Source organism: Sphaeramia orbicularis, chromosome 21 (assembly GCF_902148855.1).
Source record: "Sphaeramia orbicularis chromosome 21, fSphaOr1.1, whole genome shotgun sequence".
Classification (NCBI taxonomy): Eukaryota; Metazoa; Chordata; class Actinopteri; order Kurtiformes; family Apogonidae; genus Sphaeramia; species Sphaeramia orbicularis.
This window is the reverse complement of record NC_043977.1, coordinates 43951055-43967049: the sequence shown is the minus strand read 5'-3', so window position 1 is coordinate 43967049 and position 15995 is coordinate 43951055. Positions and strand designations below refer to the sequence as shown.

Genomic DNA, 15995 nt, shown 5'->3' with positions numbered 1-15995 from the left:
AAAAAGTAACTTTTTCTTCCATTTTCTCTGTTTCTGACATAATAACCCTCAACTTGAATCTGAGCTTTTATGAACATCTACATAACCAGTAAATTAAATACAAGAAAGTGCCCGATTTTCATAGAAAAAATGTAAAACACAGAAGATAATATTGTAATAAATGGTGATAAATCACTTAAAGATTAAATATAGAGAAAAATTCATTTGGGAAGTGACATAAAACTAGCACTGGGTTGTTATGGGTTAAACAGCCATCTTGGGTGAACCTAAGCGAAGGATGAAGTGATGGTGTGTTTGCAAAGAGAGTCTAGGGAGTTTGTTTTGATGTAGATTTGTATATGTCAAGGGTCAGCAACCCTGGTCCTAGAGAGCCACTATCCTGCATGTTTTAGAAGTATCCCTCTTCCAAAACACCTGATTCAAATGATAAGCCTATCATCAAGCTCTACAGAAGCCTGATAACGACCATCAGGTGTGCTGGAAGAGGGAAACATCTAAAACATGCAGGATAGTGGCTTTCTAGGACCAGGGTTGCTGACCCCTGGTATATGTAGACACAACAAAAAGTAAGGAGTCCTGCCCTATTGCAAGTGCATTTGAAAATTTGTCATTTTCAGCGTGTAGTTGCAGGCTTACAGTTTGTTTCTAATAACAAGAGGGACTTGCCAACTGAAAAAGTCAACAAATGCTACAAATTCCGATACTTAGATGACTTTCACTATATTTTCTACCGTGCGCTGAATGATTATACAATGAGGAAACACATGAGATGGTAAAGAGGTGGTGTAAACACAGCCAGGACAAAGCAGGGATCGTACAACCACTGCTCAAACCATAGAACCAGAAAGAACCAGGTAGTCCTCTGCCGTGTCTCTGTCTGTGTCTATGTGTGTAACCTGGACGGACGAAGAGGAGGAAGGTGAGGAGACAGCAGTGGAGGACGAGTGAAGACAGGGAGGAACGCCGTCAGTCTGAACCTCCGAGTCCTTTTCTCCAACTCCTTCTTCCTTTTCTGCTCTTATTCTGGATTCCTCCTCTTCCCGTTGCTCTTCTCCTCTCTGCTCTTGTCCTACTCCCTCCTCTTCCTCATTTTGAAGGGCGTTAAAGCGCTCCACCACGCAGTGAGCTGTCAGCCTGGCCTCGGGGTCATGATCCCAGCACTCTGTGATGGTGGAGCAGAAGACACTCATTCCCTGGAGAAAAGACTTGAGTTAGACTGGGAGGTATCAGAAGACACAAGAAAACAGTAAACATCAAAGTCCCTTCACACAGGCTCCATCCATTAGATCAGGGGTGTCAAAGTCATTTTCTTTTAGGAAAGACATTCAGCCCAATGTAACTCAGAAAGACCCAGTGCTACTTGTGTGACTGTTCCCAAATGAATTTTTCAGTAGATTTAACCTTTCTTAAGCAATTCATCACCATTTATTATAATATTATCCTCTGTGTTTGGCATTTTTTCCAGTGTAAATCATGCATTTTCTGACATTTAATTTACTGATCATGTAGATGTTCATAAAAGCTCAGTAAATTCAAAGGTTATTAAATCCGAAACACAGAAAACTGAAGAAAAAGGGACTTTTTCAGCAAAGATATCAATATCTGAATGTAACAACAAGCATGTCCATCCAATGTCATTGATCCGACTCGATGGGTTTTAATGGTGAATCAATTTTGTATAAGATGACGGTGTTTCCACGGTAACTACGGAGCCTCTGAACATCCAAATGGGTCATATCTGATGACCATGAAAAGATGACAAACTGTGTTTTACACCAATTATATACATGTATCAATAGGATTAGTGGATCAACAGGTATTAAACATTTTACATCAGTAGATGGTTTAGGTCACTGGGGGCTGTTTGGGTCTTTATGGGTTAATCTTAAGTGGGCTGGACCAGTAAAATAATAGCATAATAGCCTAAAAATAATGACAATTCCAATTTTTTTCTCTTTGTTTTAGTGCAAAAAACCCCAAACTTATTTACAAACTATCCAAAAAACAATGTGAATAACCTGAAAAACTGAAACTTCTTAAGAAATCAGTAAAATTTTAACAATATTATGTCTCAACTTATCATTCGTACATGTACAATATGGATCAGATCTACAAAGGCACAAAACATTTAGTAACATTTGGTAAAATAATAGTGTTAAAATTGCACATGATTTTCTTCAGACATTGTAGGTTGTTCATATTTGTTCAGGTGATTCACATTTTACTCTTAAAGGATGGTTTGTTGATGTAAATATTTTCATAATTTAATGTTATTTTTTGCACTAAAACAAGGAGAAACATTTGGAGTTGTCATTATTCATAGGAATAATGCGATATTATTTTTTGAGATTGAACAAATAACAAAATCTGGAGTCATTATTTATAGATTATGCAATTATTTTATCTGAGATCACATTGTATGTGGAACCTAAACTAAAACTAGTTTGACACATGACACTGTTAATATTTTCATTGTAATTTTTGCACTTTGTAAATTCATCCCACGGGCTGGAATGAAACCTTTGGCAGGCCAGTTTTGGCCCAAGGGCCATATGTGGACACCCCTGCATTAGAATGATGGACGTTAACATACTACAGCTGAGTCTGACCTGGTGTTGTGTCCACGCTGTGGGGATGTCTGGGCGTCCTCTGTCCCTCAGCACCAGGTCCCTCATACTGTCCACACAGGGCTGCTCAGACACCTTGGACCCAAATGCTGGCTCATAGCCCTTCACCTCTGCAACAACACACACGTAGATGCACTATGTTCCAATAATCTGCGGAAAATTACCGGTACGTACATTTAATAGGAAATATAAATAACCACGACTATTTCCATTGGTATTTTTAAAAAAATTCCCATACATGAAAGGTCAGCTAATATTATATTATTAAATGACTTATTTAAGATAAAATAAAATAAGAGAAGACATTTTTTTTTATCCAACCGTGGGGAAATTTCCCAGTTAACAGCAGCAACAAAGAACAAGTAAGTGCAGTGAAAAAGACAAGTAGAGAAACTACAAATGAGTGAAAACTTATATATAAAGGGAAAAATAAGAAATTTGGTATTTATATAAATATTCATATACATATCAAATAGAATTAAAACTGAACATTATTTACATATTAACACTGTGGTTGTACAATATTTCTACTACAATATATACAAAGACTTGCTGCAAATACATGGCTATTCACTTCATCCTGCCTTAGTCACCTGAGAAAGTGAAGCTTCTGTAGCAATACTTTACACAGATCATCAATGTACATTTCCAAAAAAGTAGTGGACCTAAATACTTAAGGATTTCAAAGAAGATGCCTTATTTTTAGAAGGAGACACCTGGGACTGACAGTGGTCCATCCATGAGTATTTTCAAGTTCCTACCTCCAATGGCCTGGCAGCGAGATGCCATCTCCCAAAGGACCAAAGCCATAGAGTAGACGTCCATCTGTTTGAAGGCCTCTAGGTCCTCTAAGTTTACCCTGGACTCAAGCACCTCAGGAGCCATGTAGCGTGCTGTTCCCACCTGGAATTCATTATACGCAGGAGTCCAGTCAAAAGACCAGATCACCAGAAATAAACTCTGCAATTTACAAGTAAACATCTCCTATTCTTTTTCAGTTGTGCAAGCAATACTTTACCTGTCCACTGTTGGCATAGTCATCAACTGTTAAAGAGAGGTCCAGTCTCAATGCCAGACCAAAGTCACACAGGGCACACTCCTTCCTGCTCTTTACTACAATGTTACTGCTCTTCACATCCCGATGGGCAACTGGCACCTAGTACGGACAATATAAGCAATGGGCAACAAGCACCGACATCTAAATTTCTACAGACAAAACAACAAATGTTGTCATCCTACAAGTCTATCACCAAAAATGTTCATTTATGCTGCTGCTTGAGTCAGCTCATGTGCACTGATTAGAGACAGACAGTATTTTATTGCTAAACAAACTGTATAATAAAATTGGTATCCTCTTATATACAATAGCTTTCTTATAGATAACTGTGCACTTTTTCTTAATGGACACATGCGGTGCAGTTGGCAAAGGTTCAAAGAGGACAAAAGAAGGGTTAGTGTTGAGGTAAATATATATAAGATGAAATATGACTTCAAACCTCACCTTGGGTACTCCACTAGGGGTTGTATCACTGTGGAGATGAGCTAACCCTTTAGCGATGCTGCTTGCCATAGCAACAAGCTCCTCCCAGCTCAGTAAGTTCACTGTGAGAAAGTCCTGCAGGTTCCCGAGGCTATAATAGGCCAACACCAGCCAGTATTTCCTGTGGGCGTGGCCAGGTGCTCCTCTTTCTTCAGCAGCAAGGAAGCTAACTATATTGTCATGCTGGAGCTTGTGGTCTGAGTAGATGGAGCGCTCGTTCCTCCATGAGGCATACTCCATTGCAGGAAACACCTTCACTGCCACAGTTTCATAAGTGTTGCCTCCATTCTTTTCACCTTGTAGCAGGCGGGCCCTCCAGACTTCAGCAAAGCGACCCTTCCCCACCACCGCCTCAAGCTTAACTGGCAGTGGTCCATCTAGCTGTCCTTGCCATTCACCAGATACATCATTAATGACTGACAGCACTTTGGCATTGGACTCCTCATCCGTAGTTCCTGTGATGCCTCCTAATCCTCCTCCTCCTCCTCCTCCTTCACCTCCTCCCCCACCTTCACGACTATGCAGACCTCCACACGGGGGGTCTAAAGCCTGGTAGAGTTCTGGAGTTTGTTTGCCGGGCCAGTCAGGACGAGCTGGAGGTCCAGGTTTGCCAAAGCGCCGAGTGCGGTAAAAGTAAAAGGCAGCAGTGGCAACTATGGCCACAAGGATAGGAGGCACCAAACTAACCAACACAACTGGGATCACTTCTTTACTCTGCAGCTTGGAAAAACCTGCAAAACCAAAGGATCTATTAATCCATCAAAATGTAGATAGATTCCTTTCCATGATTTTTTCATTTGTATGATTGTTTACCATTGGCTCCTTTATCAAAGATGAGTTTGTCATTGCATTCATGTTCCCCCTTGCAGCCACAGACCATCATGGCTCCATCTTCTGCAGGCTGTGGAACCATGTGACATTCCCTGGAGGTGAAGTTCAGCAGTAGGCTGGGGTCAACACCCTCTAGTGGCAGACTGGGGTGGTGGCACATTGTGAGCACGGTCATAGTCTCATTGGTCTTCCTCCTGGAAGAAGAGTGGGATTGGCATGCATTAAAGAACATCTGTCAACATCTGTTGGTTTTTCTTCAACTTTCCCTTTAAAGGCTCAATATAGGAAGTTCGCACTTGATCATGTGCCTACGTGAAATTTGTGTTGGAGTCTGTGTTAGAGCTGGTTGTACAACTGTAGTTGTACTGTCATTTCTCAGCTAACAGTAACTACTTTTGCATACTGTTGCCTCTGTAAAAATGCAGAAGAGAAGTGTTGGAGAAGTAACTGTCAAACCAATGTGAGTCCTCGACATATAAATCAGGGTACATGCAAGGAGATGTAAGTAACTGAGATAGCCATACAGAGCAGACAAAAGGGCCACCCCCTCCAGTTATACCCCATAGGACCTTAATTTGGAAAGAAAAAAAACTGTACTACAGTCAGAAGTGAGGGACTTCTTTTTTTGTTTTATTCATTTTACGTTATGCCATCATTTACACGTATGTTTGTCGATTTAAAATATATTTCTACAAGTGAAGAAAGCTGCAGTTTGTGGTAAAACTGTTGAAGTATCAGATGTCACATCTGAAAGTTGAACATGATCTTTGCAGAGTTGTTGAAGATGTCTCTATAATTTTAACATTACCAGATTTGTAGTGACTTTCAACTCTTTTAACCTTTTAGACAACAGTGGTTTTTTTGTTTTTTTCTTTTTAAGATGAAATTTTGATATCAAGAGTTCAAAAAGCTGTCTGTTTCACTCAGTGATGTTGCTTGTTGCTACTGTGGTGCTTAAAGGGTTTTTTTTTTTTTTTTGCTTTTTTTTTACTTCACCCTCAAAGATTAAGGTAAAATGTGCCAAAGCAGGGGCTGTTTTGGTGTTTAGTGAGAATAGTAGTCTATTAAGGAGTTTGACACAACTTGATGTTTCATTTCGGTCTTTACCATAGTTACCATGGGTAAAGACAGTACAGAGTCACACGGGTAATGTGGCTAACAAGCAATGGTGGAGGAGGGATAGCAAAAAACCTAAAATGGCTTATACAGGGTGACACAAAAAAACAGGAACTTTTTAACAATCCAATAAAACCAAGAGTGATGGAAGAAAAATATTTCATTCATAGTAATTGAAACCTTAAAACATGCCATTTAAGAAATAATGATGGAATTTTCTTTTTTTTTTAATTACAGGGTGACCCAAAAAAACAGTAATTTTTGAAGTGCGTATTGGCAGACATGAGCAAGTGGCAGCACTGCGAGACAGTGACCTTGAGCAAGTAAACACAACCCCATTTTAGTAACCACTGGCAGCTGTGCGAGAATTGTTCAGTAACCGTGTGATCTCAAGATTCGGTAACGTTCCCTGGCCCCCTAGATCGCCAGATTTGTCCACTTGTGATTTTTTCTTGTGGGGCTTTCTCAAGAGTAAAGTGTACACGACTCGACCAAGAACTCTGGATGAGTTAAAACAGAGAATTCAGGATGAAATTCACAGTATCCCAGCTGAGATGTTGCAGCGGTCAATGAGGAATCTCAACAGCAGATTTCAAGAATGCATTCGTACAGGAGGACGCCATCTACAGGAAGTAATTTTTAAAAAATGAAAATTCCATCGTTTCTTAAATGGCATGTTCTAAGGTTTCAATTACTATGAATAAAATATTTTCCTTCCATCACTCTTGGTTTTATTGGATTGTTAAAAAGTTCCCGTTTTTTTGTGTCACCCTGTATTTGGGCAGTTGCAGTTCGTCTGCTGTCTGTTTCTGATTCAGAATTAAAATAACCACAGAGCATATAGCCCTCTAGAGAAGCTACTATGGTTTTGGTTTCCAAATATAAAAAAAAAAAAAAAAAAAAAAATCAGTTTTGTTCACAAAAGCAAATGATTATTTCTAAATCATCAGTTCTAATCAACAGCCACATCAGCTAAAAATAGGATGTAAAGTGTTAAAAGAATCATTGTTCAACACAATCCTCACAATATTGGTAAAGACAATGTCAAATGCAGCAGATGCAGCTCATGTCTCTGTGGATAATTCCTCTCAACTTTGACCTGAATAAATGAACACTTTCTTCTCCTCTTTGTTCTTTTCTGTCAGCTCCCTCTTATCACTAGTTTCCTCCAGTTGGGGGGGGGTTCAAGCACTGAAGAGTTGAACAGGAAATGAGAGGGTGCTGCAAGGGGGGATCCCAGCGTACCACTAAACAAAAGCATGCACAGTATCAGCAGAAGCGTTTACAGTCACGAAGAAAGCGAGACTCGAAGACCTTACAGGCTTCAAAGTATAATGGATAACAATTGAAGGCGCTTTTTGAAATTGAATAAAAAAAAAAAAAAAGATCAAATCAAAACCATATGTTTTTTTTCTTTGAACAGTAGCAAATTGAAGAGAGAAACCACTTCAGGATGTTTCATAAGGCTGATCAGACTGATGCAGCTTGGTTGTACTGTGATATACTCCAGTGGCTCATGGGATCATGCCGGAAAACAATGACTGCACATTAATATTCTGGCATTTGTTAGGATACAAAAGGGTTCAAGACAACCAGCTCATAATACTTTCAACTTTATGAGGCCGGTGAGTTTGTGAAAGATCCCACAAGTCTGAAACCTACTCACTTGTCTACCGATTAACCCTTTTTTCTGAGCTGTTCAGTGCTCTGTTGAAGTGGGTTTGTGAGGTATATTTAAGAGGAAATAACCGTAGTTTTGTGTAATTTAAATACTGACCAATGTACAGAAGCCATAAAACAATGAAGTATGTCCTGATGTAGAAAATAACAGACAATAATTATGACTAAGAATTCAAGATTTTGCTAAGATTTTGCAAAGACACCTATACCATTTTTACACTGTTTAAACTCCAAACTGAAGGAATCCAGAGTGAATGAACATTGTGTCAAGTCATGACCAACACTGCACTGTATTGAGGCAAGACCAAGACTGTGAGGCATTGAGACAATTGAGTCAAAGACCAAAGTAGGTTAGACCAGGCCAAGACTGAGATCAGACCAAATACAAGTTTTTCAGTAATATGCTCTCTCCTCTAACCCACAGTGAGGGAAGTGACTGAATGAGCCATAACTGACATTAGCTAACACTAAATATGATTTTATATGCCATACATTAGCTACATAAACCATATCACAGTTTATCATGCTGCAAAATGCAATTTGTAAACAACAATTTGTCATTAAGTGCCTTGTCCCCTAAATCACTCACAAAGCTAACATTATGTTAAGTGCATTCCTCTATATCGGGGGTGTCAAACTCATTTTAGTTTAGGGGCCACATTCAGGCCAATATGATCTCAAATGGACCGGACCAGTAAAATGATAACAGTGAAAAATGTACAATTTCATTATGAAAATGTTTACATCTACAAAGTTTTCTGAATAACACAAACACCCTAAAATGTCTTGAGTGCAATTTTAACAGTATTATGCCTTAGTTTATCATTTACACATGTGCATTGCAACTTAAATTACAATTACAAATACACAAAACATTTAGTAACAGGCAGAATATTGGTAAAATTACACTCACTTTTCTTAAAACATTTCAGCTTGTTCATATTTGTTCAGGTTATTCACATTTTTTTGTAAAAGCATAGATTGTAAATGTGAATATTTTCATGTAATTTTCCTTTTTTTATACACAAAAATAAAGAAAAAATGTGCAGTTTTCATTATTTCTAGGATATTATGATAGTATTTTACTGGTCTGACCCACTTTAGATCATATTGTTCTGAATGTGGAATCTGAACTACAACGATTAACATCTTCAATGTAATTTGTGCATTTCCCAAATTCATCCCTCGGGCCACATTGGACCCTTTGGCAGGCCGGTTTTGGCCCCCGAGCCGCATGTTTGACACCTGTGCTCTATACGTTTTATAACTAAATTAGGCAGCCTGTGCACGTAGTTCAGTAATAAATAGCTGGCAAACAACTGAAATGAGTTATCTTGGTGAATAATACTCAAACTTTCTTCAAAAACTTCACATAGCAATGTTTTTCAGCATGTTTTTTTTTCTGATGTTGCAGCTTTGACAGGTTTTGAAAAAAAAAAATCCATAGTCCTCTTTGTCTGAGACCAAGAGTAATGTTGAGTATTACAGTATTACTGGAAGGCCACAACAGCTCTTTTGAACATTACACACATACTCATATTCACTGTGAAATTGCTGTCAGCAATGAAAGCTGTAAGCACACATGATTTATTGTCCTGGTTGTACAGAGCCACTGCTATTGTCTTTTAACTCATAAAGACCCAAACATCCATCACAGACCAAAACCATCTACTGATCTAAACTGTTTAATACCCGTTGATCCACTAAACCTATCAATACATGTAAATAATTGGTGTAAAATACAGTTCAACTTTTCATGGTCAACAGATATGACCCATTTGGAACTTCAGAGGCCTCGTAGTTACCGTGGAAACACCGTCATCTCCTACAACATTGATTCACTAGTAAAACGCATGAAGTTGGATAAATGACAGTGGATGGAGACACTGGGTTTATGTTCAGTTAATCATATATTTTACTGAATAAGTCACTTTTTCTTCAGTTTTCTCTCTTTCTGATATAATAACCTTCAACTTTAATCTGAGCTTTTATGAACATCTACATGATCAGGAAATTAACCCTTTCATGCATTGTGGTCACTACAGTGGACAGTTACTCTACAGCTTTACTCTTGTATATTCATGCGTTTTGTTGTTTTAGTTCCATATCAACCAACACAGTGGATACTTATGCATCATCTCATAAACTGCAATTCATCCCATTATTGTAACTTTGCTGTTCTTGATTGGTTCTTGAGTGGAAATCAATTGTTAATATTTATTTTTTGCATATTTTCTCCATGAAGTGAGTAATAACTAGTATTAGAATATGTTAAAATGTGAGAAAACATCAGATTAGCTGCATTAAACATGGTTTCATTTCACTGTTTTCATATCACTTTATGATATTGGGTTTTAAATACATGTTTCTTTGCTTCAAGAATAAAATTCATAGTGTAGCTGAGTGGACATTTTTGTAACTCCATGAAAAACAGGTTGATTTAAAAAAAAAAATTCAATCACATTGTTTTTTTGGGGTTTTTTTCATGCCTAAAGAGGAATAAAAACACTCAGGAAAAAAAATCTTGATTAAGGTTCTCATAATTCATGCATGAAAGGGTTAAATACAGGAAAATACATGATTTATACCGATAAAATACAAACTACAGAAGATATTATAAATAAATGGTGATAAATCACTTAAGAAAGGTTAAATATAGGGAAAATGTTATTTAGGAACTGTCATAAAAGTAACGCTGGGTCTTTATGGGTTAAAGTATCAATGAATGAGTGTACAAAAAGTACAGTCTGTGTAACAAAAATAGGAACATCTGTGAGCCACTAGTTTTATCAGTCACTTGAGGAGAAGCTGTGATTCTGAAGAAAATCTATTAGGGCTTGCAGCAAATTAAATAGAAGCTAATCTGATACGTAGGAGTCTCTTACAACAGGATTTACAGCTGGTTTTCCTGTTGGGAGTCAAACATCATTTTGTAAGAGATCATTGTACTATGAGCTACAGGAGGAGCAGAGGGTGTTAAGCAACATAAATAAATGATTATTCAGCCAACTTTCATCTGTGTAGCTACAAGTGCCAACCTATTTCAAGAGAAAAAAGAGAAAAACTCTAGACAAAAAGCTGAGTATGTGAAGGAAAAACAGCAGAAATCTCAGGGGAGGAAACCCAAAAGAGATAGCCACTTCTTGAAAGGATGGGGGTGGGGAGGGGGTATAATAAGACCATGTAGGCTGGAAATAGTAATTGCAGAAAAAGAACTAGTGTATACAGCAGAAAAATGACTACTTAGAACTAACTGCAATGTAGCAAATTTAATTACGACAGCAATTACATGTAAGTGCAAGAAGGTATTGTTTTGAGACATTTAAACCCATAAAGACCCAAACAACCACTGGTGAGTAAAGGCATCTACTGATGTAAAATGTTTAGTAACTTCTGATCCACTAATCATATCGATACATGTAAATAATTGGTGTAAAAATAGAGTTTGTCATCTTTTCATGGTCACCAGATATGACCCATTTGGATGTTCGGAGGCTCCGTAGTTACCAACATCTTCTACAACATTAATTCACCCGTAAAACCCATGGAGTTGGATCAATGCCAGTGGAGATAGATGCTTGTTTTTATGTTAAGTTAATGATATAATTGCTGGAAAAGTCACTTGTTCTTCAGTTTTCTCTGTTTCTGACTTAATTACCTTAAATTTTAATCTGGGTTTCTATGAACATCTACATAATCAGTGAATTGAGTTTTGGAAAATACATGATTTTCACTAAAAAAAACACAAATACAGAGCATAACATTAGAATAAATGGTGACCAATCACTTAGGAAAGTTGAATATAGAGAAAAAAATGTATGGAACTGCCACAAAAGTAGCAGTGGGTCTTTATGGGTTAAAATATGTTAAAGAGCCCAGTCAAGTCTAACGTATACTCACCATATGGCGATACAGATCTCCTCAATGACGGTGCAGAAGGACGACAGGGTGCAGTTGCTGTGGCATACGCTGTCTTGGCACACTGGACTGGACACTTCACACCACTTACACAGGTTGAAGCTCAGATGACTGAAAGACTCAACAGCAGCGAGGCCTACAGGACACGTTTTAAAGGAGACAATAGTTCAAGTTCTGGCTTATCCAAGAACCATATGGAAGAGAGTGGTGCATGTTTTTGTAGCATCATCACTGTCAGCTCAAAAATGTTACTGGCTGATAAAAGTCTTAAATATGTGAGACTAAATTATAATAGTTCTAGTGTGAAGCTCTGCAGGGAACACTGGCAGGACAGGGTTCCAGCAGAAGCCATAAAGAATTTCAAGCATCACTGCAAAATGATGGGAAATCACATTTAATTGCGTTTTGGAAACAGCACACACATCATGTTTTCGTAGCTAGATGCAACTCATAACTGCATGGTAATGGTTGACGGTAGTAAATGAACACAAAAAAAGTAATTAGTTGCTGTTATTTTCCCAGCCCAACGGAACATAATACAAAATCTGTCAGTCCAAACCATAGATTCACTGTATATAATTAATGTATTGAAGAACTGCAATGTTGAAGTTCATGTTTTAAAGGGACAGTGCATATCCATAAACACAATATGTGCCAATATGCAAGATTATAGCTGAGGCTAATTTCATCTTTAGCCCCTACATAAAACATAGTTCACACAAAAAACAAAACAAAACTGTACAATCCAGTGTACTCATTCATCTGACAAATAAAACACATTATACATTTATACAAATAAAACACATTATACATTTATGCTACTTTGTACACAACATACATACGTACACACACAAACGTCACCTTTTGTTTTCTGAACTGCTGCTTTTAAGTCAGTAGTTTACATTTTGGCCATTGCCATGTTGGCTTTTTGGAACCAGAGATGACCATATATGAGTCAGAGTGGTGAGTCAGATGTGACCTAAAGCTAAGTGGTAGCTTACTGACTTTGTAAAATGGTAAACTATATGAACCACTGTGAAACAAAATGATTTTACAGTTACTGAAATATATCATTCAAAACAACAGCCATGTGATCTGTCAGTGGAAAAAAGCTGAAAATAGAGCTTGGCAGTGGAGAACTATCATCAAAACCTTCTATTTGACCTGGGATTTGATTATAGTCATCACATATTTGAGGGTTCAAATAAAATGGATGAGACTGGAATGAGTTCAAAAGAAGAGGTAAGTGACTAAGACAAACGCTTCGTGTAAGTCTGTGGGAGTCAGGACTTTTTGGAGTCAACCCCAGTGGCCACTGGGGGAAACACAACTTTAAGATACTTCCACATTGCTCTATTTTTGGAACCCAGATCCACTTTGTTTGAACACAATACCAAGGTTTGTGTTGTGACAAATCAAGCAAAAATATTGTTAAATAAACATAAAATAATTATTTTTGTTAATAAGTTTCATATGTTAACCCTTTAAACTCTAAGCCTAAAATGGACTTTTTTTCTTATTTTGATTACCTAAAAGGTTAGAAAATATGCTGTGAATGACTCCATTTGCCCATTTTTCCAAAACACTTTTTTTCCACATCTTTCAAAATCTAGCAATCATTTACAATTTACTGCATGTTATAATTCTGCTAAAATGACTTCTTCTCCTGCTTCTAGTGCAGGCATGAGTGAAATTACCATAATGACCCAATAAAACCTATAAAGCGAAACATCTCTGGTTTCAGAAACTATTGGAATTTTTCCAAGTGCACAAACAGTGAAAGAGTTACAGCCATCCAAACTGCATATGCACAGGGTGTGTCAGCGATGACACGACAGGTTTTAAAGAGTTAAGCAGTAGACTTTTAGTGTCTTGCTGTATAAGCGGTGTGTAGCTATACTAGCGTTAACCTATGTATGGTATACATTTGTATGAGTAAAAGAGTGTAAGTTGTACATGTGTGCAAGTAATGCTCTGCCACATCATAACACCAGCGATCAGTCCCAGATGACATCAAAATGACAACCAAAACAACCCTTTCACCCACACACACACACACACACACACACACACACACACACAAGGACAGTTTGCATGCATACACGTATTTGTGTAAACATGCGCTCAATTACATACACACTGCAATGCATAATTATATATTGTATACACACATATATGGGATTGTACACATAAACACAAAACACATTATTAACTCATACACACACACAAACAGCAGAAGTTGTTCCAGATGTTTCTTCCCAACAGTCGAGGACGAAGGAAGAGCAGGAGAAGCAAAAGGCTGTGTGTGAGTGAAAGACAAAAGAGTCTCTGCATATGGGCTATAGCTGTGTACATTTCTATGTGAGTAAATGTGTGTGTTCATGTGTGTGTGTTTGTGTGCGTGCACCTCCATGAATAAATTGAAGCCAGAACAGAGCTGTGATCAGAGCCAAGTTAGTATCCAACGCTCCGCCCTTAAAGACTTATGGGAAATCTAAGCAGTGCATGCTCTCTGGAAGAGGGCCTCCCTACCAGAAATGCCGGTTTATTTTACAAACATACTCAGTCACTCTGCAATATGTACAATCCTTTTCTTTATGTTTGTTAAAGCCACACACAGATGCAAGTTCACATCACTCACAAAGCAAACTTTTGTTGTTTCATCAACTGAAACTCAGTGTCAGAAGTCTCAACAGTTATTAGTGTATTTCTAAAACAAAGTCGGCTTTTACACTGGAGCGGACACACACCAACAGTCACAGAAGATAAATCTACAGCCCACAAAACAGTTAAACTTCTCTCATACATGCAGGAGCCCCTCCCTTGTGTACTCCTTTAAATTCTCTACATGAACTCTCAATAGCTTACACATCAAAGAGACGGAAAAAAAACAATTTAAGACACTTGTAAACTGCTATGAACTACGGCTAAAAACTAAATGAAAGCTGTGGCTGTTCGTATAGGCAGCACAGTGTAGGTTTCACTCTCCTGTCGTGATATACAGGGGTTGGACAAAATAATGGAAACACCTTAAAAAATCAACAAAATATAATTCAATATGGTGTAGGTCCGCCTTCTGTGGCAATTACATCCTCAATTCTCCGAGGTATTGATTCATACAACTTGTGAATTGTTTCCAAAGGAATTTTAAGCCATTCTTCAGTTAGAATACCCTCCAACTCTTTTAGAGATGATGGCGGTGGAAATCGACGTCTTACTCGAATCTCTAAAACTGACCATAAATGCTCAATAATGTTGAGGTCTGGGGACTGTGCCGGCCATACGAGATGCTCAACTTCATTAGAATGTTCCTCATGCCATTCTTTAACAATTCTAGCTGTATGGAGTGGGGCATTATCATCCTGAGGTGAAGGTGTTTCCATTATTTTGTCCAACCCCTGTAAGTCCCAACATGTGGCTGAAATATCTAACATCTATCCTGTAGATTTCTATGACTTTTGGTACAGTACCCATTTTCAAACCCTCTCAGACAGGGCAATGTTTGAGCTTTCCTTTGTACCAAATCCCTACATTACCATCATCCTCAGTTCTACTGTGCATTTGGTGCTAATTCAGTGCATGTGAAGAGAAACCACTGGACCAGGAGTGTTATACGGGGTTGGGATAAGTTCGCCTTCAGAACTTTCTGGCACAAAGACATTCTGGCAGAAAGCTGTAGTGGGTCAGGTGAGGTAGTGTAGAGGCTGTAGAAGTCCATAGGAGTAGAGGGTTTTTATTAGGGGTGTGTATTGGCAAGAATTTGGCAATGCGATACAAATCACAATACTAGGATCATGATATGATATTTTGCAATATGTCACGATACTGTTAACAAGGTAATTTTTTTTTGGTTTTGTTTCTTTTTTTAAAATGATTATTTCCTGGAAAAACTTATAATGCAGCATTTGGATGAATAAAGTTTTTACATACGGCTTTACCAGTACAAAAATCACACAAATAAAGAAATAAATAATGTTTTGTAGACATTACAGTTTAAGATCCTGCTTAAATGTTTGTATTCTATTGCAAAAAGAATGCATAGTGTTCAGTCCCTGAATCATCAAACATCATAACATTATTTTTGTGCATTCCCAATTAAAAAAAAACCCAAAAAGCTAACATTTGGATCTTTCAGACAGTAAAAAGCACTTTTAGGATGCTTGAAATAACCATTATCAATTTCAAAAAACTACATGTATGACCTGCATTATCACAATACTACTTTTGTAGTATACAAACAACAGAGCAAAATACCCATGTGAATATATAACTAAAAGAGCATG

The 15995-nt window shown here is 37.8% G+C and overlaps 1 protein-coding gene across 1 annotated transcript in view; it reads right to left on the bottom strand.

Moving 5' to 3' along the window:
• Positions 1–484: 484 nt before the first annotated feature.
• Positions 485–15995, bottom strand: part of LOC115413063 (TGF-beta receptor type-2-like) — a 26595-nt gene continuing 11084 nt past the window's right edge. The window contains exons 2-8 of the mRNA XM_030125819.1: positions 11695–11848; positions 4981–5192; positions 4129–4898; positions 3646–3783; positions 3389–3530; positions 2610–2737; positions 485–1193 (exon numbers count right to left, since the gene is read on the bottom strand). Of these exons, the coding sequence (XP_029981679.1) occupies positions 828–1193; positions 2610–2737; positions 3389–3530; positions 3646–3783; positions 4129–4898; positions 4981–5192; positions 11695–11848 (1910 nt within the window). The 3' untranslated portion in view covers positions 485–827. The remainder of the gene's footprint in view (positions 1194–2609; positions 2738–3388; positions 3531–3645; positions 3784–4128; positions 4899–4980; positions 5193–11694; positions 11849–15995) is intronic.